Below are 5,681 nucleotides of genomic sequence, written 5' to 3'. Positions count from 1 at the left end.
GTGTTGTTTTTATTTTCATACTAAATTTAATATTTTAGGATGATCTGAGACAGAAACGGGTTCAAGAAAACATTTTTAACTGTCATCATATTTATGTACAAATTCAGAATATTAACACACTTTAATTGTTTCGTTTAAGACTCGTTCACCTGGCAGCTCGTTAGCTTCGACCCACCTGGACAACCAGCAGGAGGATTTCAGATTGAAACCTCGGTGTGAGCTCAGTGGTTCAACAGTCTGCAGGAGAAAAACTAATGTCACGTGGCGTTAAAGCTCCTCGTCGTCTTCGCTCGCCCCCATGTCCAGCTCGTCTTTATGCTCGGCGCTCTCCGTCACAAACTCCTGCTGCTGCTCCTCCAGCTCCCGCAGCTCCCTCTGCAGGCGCTCCAGGTGCAGCGCGCGGCGGTTCCTCAGCTGGCGGCGAGGAAACGGGTTCATGTCGTTGAAGGCGATGCTGATCAACTTCCTGCGTGAGCAAACAGGAAGTGGTCACTGAGCTGCAGGAAGTCGTTCATGAGTCAGACTGAGGGTCTGACAAAGAACCCACCGACAAACAGAAACAACATCTGGACCTGAAAGTCCCGCCCCTTTTTAAAATATAAAACTTAGTTTGAGCTTCAGCTGCAGGTCCACAAGGAACCCTGCAGGTCTGTGAAGAACCCTGCAGGTCCACAAGGAACCCTGCAGGTCTGTGAAGAACCCTGCAGGTCCACAAGGAACCCTGCAGGTCTGTGAAGAACCCTGCAGGTCCACAAGGAACCCTGCAGGTCTGTGAAGAACCCTGCAGGTCCACAAGGAACCCTGCAGGTCTGTGAAGAACCCTGCAGGTCCACAAGGAACCCTGCAGGTCTGTGAGGTGGHCCTTGATCAGAGGACTGAGGCGTACCTGCTGTCAGAGATGGTCTTGGTGAAGAAGCGCAGGTACTGGTAGATCTCCACACTGTCGTTGATCTTTAGGATGTCGTCTTCTTTGTATTTAAAGAGAGCCAGAACGTACCTGAAGATCACCTGGAGCACAAAAACCWTTAATCATTAAATCCACATCAGAACCCAACAGAACCACAGTAAAATTTAGTTTATTTAGAATTTAAAGACCAAACCACCCTTTAGATTCATATCAGAGACTAAAGTTCTTGTGATGCATTCAGGTCCGTGTAGTGGTGTGTTCAGGTTCATATCGTGGGGAGTTCAGGTCCATGTYGTGGMGTGTTCAGGTCCATGTAGTGGTGTGTTCAGGTCCGTGTCGTGGTGTGTTCAGGTCCGTGTCGTGGTGTGTTCAGGTACCTTGGTGCCCTCYTACAGGAAGGCYTCCCACAGCGGCAGCAGGATGTCACTGGGCAGACTCTCCACAAAAACCACCATGAACCAGTTGAAGGTGATGAGCGACACGTCGATGCTGTGAGTGTCGAAGTGAGCCGCGAGGCGTGGAAGTTTCTCTGACAGGAAGTCCTTCAGGACCCACTGGTCCGCCTGAACACACACACACCACCAATCAGAGGTTCTGATCCAAGAGCTTCAGGTGAACAGGTACTTCTCCTCACCTGAGAAGCCAGCAGGGTCTTGGTGTAGTAGTCCTGAGGCATGATGGCTTCTACCACTGCCACCAGGCACCAGAAGGCATCTTCTTCATTCTGCAGTACGAGCAGAGCGATGGCTGCCAACCTGAGACACACAGGACACAGCTCTGTCACATGACCGCGTCACATGACCACGCCACATGAATGTGTCACATGACCGCGCCACATGACTGCGCCACAAGACGGCGCCACATGAACGTGTCACATGACCGTGCCACATGACCGTGTCACATGATAGCGCCACATGAACGTGTCACATGACTGCACCACTGAACGTTCATGTGACCGCGCCGTCATGTGACACGGTCATGTGACGCGGTCATGTGACACGGTTATGTGACCGCGCCACATGACCGTATCACATGATGGCGCCACATGAACGTGTCACATGACCGCGCCACATGATCGTGTCACATGACGGCACGGTCACATGAACGTGTCACATGACGGCGCCACATGACCGTGTCACATGACGGCGCCACATGACCGTGTCACATGACGGCGCCACATGACCACGCCACTTGAACGCGCCAAATGACCGTGCCACATGACCGCGTCACATGAATGTGCCACATGACTGTGCCACATGACCGCGCCACATGACCGCATCACATGATGGCGCCACATGACCGTGTCACATGACCGTGTCACATGACTGTGCCACATGACCGCGACACACGAACGTGTCACGTGACCGTGCCAAATGACTGCGTCACATGACCGTGTCACATGACCGCGTCAAGACTGTGCCACATGATGGCGCCACATGACCGCGCCACGTGTACGCGCCAAATGACCACGCCACATGGCCAACAAATCAAAGCTGTATCAGTATCAGAACAGGTGAGAACCTGTTCAGTCCCTGGCAGTAACCAACAGCAGGGTTCTGCCAGGAGAACGCCAACAGGATGCGGCGGAGCTGCTGGAGGGCGGGGCTAGACAGCGATGAGAAGTTCTGATTGGTGGTCAGGGTGCGATGGAGGTCCAGCTGGATCTGTCGGGACGCCGGGTGAGGAGACGTCCGGCTCTTCTCACACAGCTGCAGACACAGGAGCAGTCAGACCTCCACCAGGTAACCTCTGAACAGGTGTGGGCGGGGCCGTCTCAGCCTACCTGCTCGTAGCGCTCTGGGTGGCGCTGCCAGATCGTCCTGGTTCTGGTTCGGACCAGCCAGCGCCACACCCTRGGGCGATACTCTGGTGGGACGCCGGCGCGCAGCAGAGCCTTGAGCTCAGGAGACGGACACAGATTATCCTCCGACCTGCCAGCTAGGTACTCCGCCCACCGGGTCAACGAGAGACGCTCTACTCCCTCCTGCAGCGACACAATTTCAATTAATTTGTCTGAAATARAAACTAAAAAATTTAAAATTCTGGACCAGAGGCAGGTTCTGTAACCAAGTCCACTCCAGGGTTCGGACCTGGTGGAGCAGGTTGAAGCTCCGGATCTCCAGGGCCTGGATCTTAGCCAGCAGCTTCATGTCCTCCACCTCGTAGTCCGGGACCACCTTAAACCCGTACTCGTCATAATCCCTGAAGACACAGCAGAGGGTTTATTTTCCCCATGTCTTACTGGGGGTCACATGATTTAAAGAACAACTAATCTGGTTTTAAAGAAGTTTAACAGCTGTGCTCCAGATGTTTCTTCCATGTGTGTCAGACTCTGCTCAGGTGTYCGCACCTGTTCGAGCTGAGCTTGAAGACGCTCTTCAGCTCTCCTCTCAGAGCGTCCTCGATCATCTTCTGCACGGCCTTCTGCTGCTCTGGATCCAGAGACTTGGTCTCCTGCAGCTTCCGAAGGACGCCCAGGTAACGGCTCTCCATCTGACAGTTGGTGGCCTCCAGGAAGGCGCACTGCAGCCAATCAGAAAGCAGGACAAAASATCCGACCAATTAGAAGACAGGAAACAGTCAAAGAACTAGTCCTAGTCCAGGAGATGTCCTGGTGTACACAGATGGACCCACCTTCACCATCAGGCTCTTCTCCTGCTCAGAGCTGTTCCTCCACAGTTTGGTCAGCTGGTAGATCTCAGAGTTCAAGAACTTGTTCTGGGTCTTGTAGGCCTCAATGTCGTCCTGAAGTCCAGAAACCAAAACAGAATCAGAACCCGGATCCAGAAGGACTGAAATAAGCTGCACAGGACTCCAAATACCAAAAACTGGACCTGCAGGTCATCAACATCACAGGAGCATCACTACACAGAGTACTACAGGTTTACTGCAGAGTACTACAGGTTTACTGCAGAGTACTACAGGGTTACTGCAGAGTACTACAGAATTACTGCAGAGTACTACAGAATTACTGCAGAGTACTACAGAGTAACTGCAGAGCACTACAGGGTTACTGCAGAGTACTACCGAGTAACTGCAGAGTACTACAGAGATACTGCAGAGTACTACAGAGTAACTGCAGAGTACTACAGGGTTACTGCAGAGTACTACAGGTTTGCTGCAGAGTACTTCAGAATTACTGCAGAGTACTACAGAGTAGCTGCAGAGTACTACAGGGTTACTGTAGAGTACTACCGAGTAACTGCAGAGTACTACATAGTAACTGCAGAGTACTACAGGGTTACTGCAGAGTACTACAGAGATACTGCAGAGTACTACAGAGTACTACAGGGTTACTGCAGAGTACTACAGAGATACTGCAGAGTACTACAGAGTACTACAGGGTTACTGCAGAGTACTACAGAGATACTGCAGAGTACTACAGAGTACTACAGGATTACTGCAGAGTACTAGAGTACTACAGGATTACTACAGAGATACTACAGAATAATTTCACCTTCAGGTTCTCGACAAGCTGCTGCAGCTGCTTCATGGTCTGAGAGTCCTGAACACGACTGGAGGACGAGTCGGGGCGGCGCTGGTCAGTCAGACAGGAAGTCACCTGATCAGACAGCTTCACGATCACCTGAAAGGAAACAGGAAGTGCAGAGAGACGAACAGCTGGTTGGTACCTGGACCACTCCACTTGAAGCAACACAAACAGGAAGAAACCAAAGTCTGAACCAAACCTGATTACAACACCAGGAGCCTCGTGTACAAAGACTTGTGTGGATTTCTTACTGAAACCTGACGTACGGTCAAATCCAGAAAARGYCGTACGCACAAAAAAATCCAGATGTATCAAACCGTGCGTACGCCTGAATCCACGCACATTTCTTTGAGGCCCCAGGAGTGTCCTGCAGATGTTCTAAACATCTGTTTGTCGTCAGATCAGAAGTTCTGATGGTTTCAAACATCTCCTGAGCTGTTGTGTTCCTGCACCTGCTGCTTGGCTTTGTTCTTCTCTGTCAGTATCCTGATGTTCTCCTGGAGCTCCTGCAGCTGTGCGTCCCTCTCGGACAGACTCCTCCTCAGCGCCTCTGCCTCCACCTTGGCGTCCTCCAGCCGGCCTCGCAGGTCCGCCGCCTGGCGCTCGCGGTGCCGCAGCACCTCCAGGCGCTCCTGCTCGTTCTCTGCTGCCAGAAACTCAGCACAGGTTCGTTTCTCCAGCTGGGACGCCTCCAGGGCTTTGTGGAGGATCCAGACCAGCTCCTGCAGGACATCATCATCATCATCATCATCATCATCATGTTCTGTGTTGTGTAAAAACAAAAACAATCTTATGCATCTGCTGAATCACCTTCTGAGCTTTGACCTCCTCCATCAGCATCTGTTTCTCCTGCTGCACCCGGGACATCCTCTCTGAGGACGAGGTGACCGTGACTCTGCGGCGAACCGGCATGGTGGACARGCTGCGAGTCTTTGTCCTCCTGTTGTAACTCTCCACAGGTGACAGGAGCTCGCCGGTGTCAGTCAGAGACACCTCACCTGCTGGATCAACCAATGGGAAGTGAGTGGGCGGGGCCTCGATGGGAGTTTCTGAGGAGGAAACTGACAGGAAGAAGTGACGTAATCAAATGAAGTCCAAAGAAACACTGAAGGTCCGACTCAACATATGCATTTAAACCATCACAGGTGGGTACATACTGTCTGAATGCTGTGAAGTACAACGTTAGTATGTTAGTACAACGTTAATATGTTAGTACAACGTTAATACGTTAGTACAACGTTAGTACTTTAGTACAACGTTAATATGTTAGTACAACGTTAATAC

General features: G+C 51.5%; 1 protein-coding gene and 1 long non-coding RNA gene across 2 annotated transcripts in view; one reads left to right on the top strand and one right to left on the bottom strand.

Moving 5' to 3' along the window:
* The window catches only part of tbc1d2 (TBC1 domain family, member 2), a gene marked incomplete in the record, with an annotated part of 11,885 nt that continues 6,204 nt past the window's right edge, over nt 1–5,681 (bottom strand). Inside the window, 12 exon segments of the mRNA XM_014012161.1 lie at nt 1–466; nt 887–1,008; nt 1,285–1,470; nt 1,542–1,662; nt 2,429–2,616; nt 2,691–2,891; nt 2,998–3,109; nt 3,258–3,430; nt 3,542–3,652; nt 4,365–4,493; nt 4,850–5,119; nt 5,208–5,458. Coding sequence (XP_013867615.1) covers nt 268–466; nt 887–1,008; nt 1,285–1,470; nt 1,542–1,662; nt 2,429–2,616; nt 2,691–2,891; nt 2,998–3,109; nt 3,258–3,430; nt 3,542–3,652; nt 4,365–4,493; nt 4,850–5,119; nt 5,208–5,458 — 2,063 coding nt within the window.
* On the top strand, nt 588–885 carry LOC106520198 (uncharacterized). The gene is made up of 3 exons (XR_001310523.1): nt 588–627; nt 668–807; nt 848–885. It is a non-coding gene; the product is annotated as an uncharacterized LOC106520198 (long non-coding RNA).

This window comes from Austrofundulus limnaeus, unplaced genomic scaffold, assembly GCF_001266775.1.
Source record: "Austrofundulus limnaeus strain Quisiro unplaced genomic scaffold, Austrofundulus_limnaeus-1.0 Scaffold89, whole genome shotgun sequence".
NCBI lineage: Eukaryota > Metazoa > Chordata > Actinopteri > Cyprinodontiformes > Rivulidae > Austrofundulus > Austrofundulus limnaeus.
The sequence above is the reverse complement of the archived record's forward strand: the minus strand, read 5'-3'. Positions and strand labels throughout refer to the sequence as shown.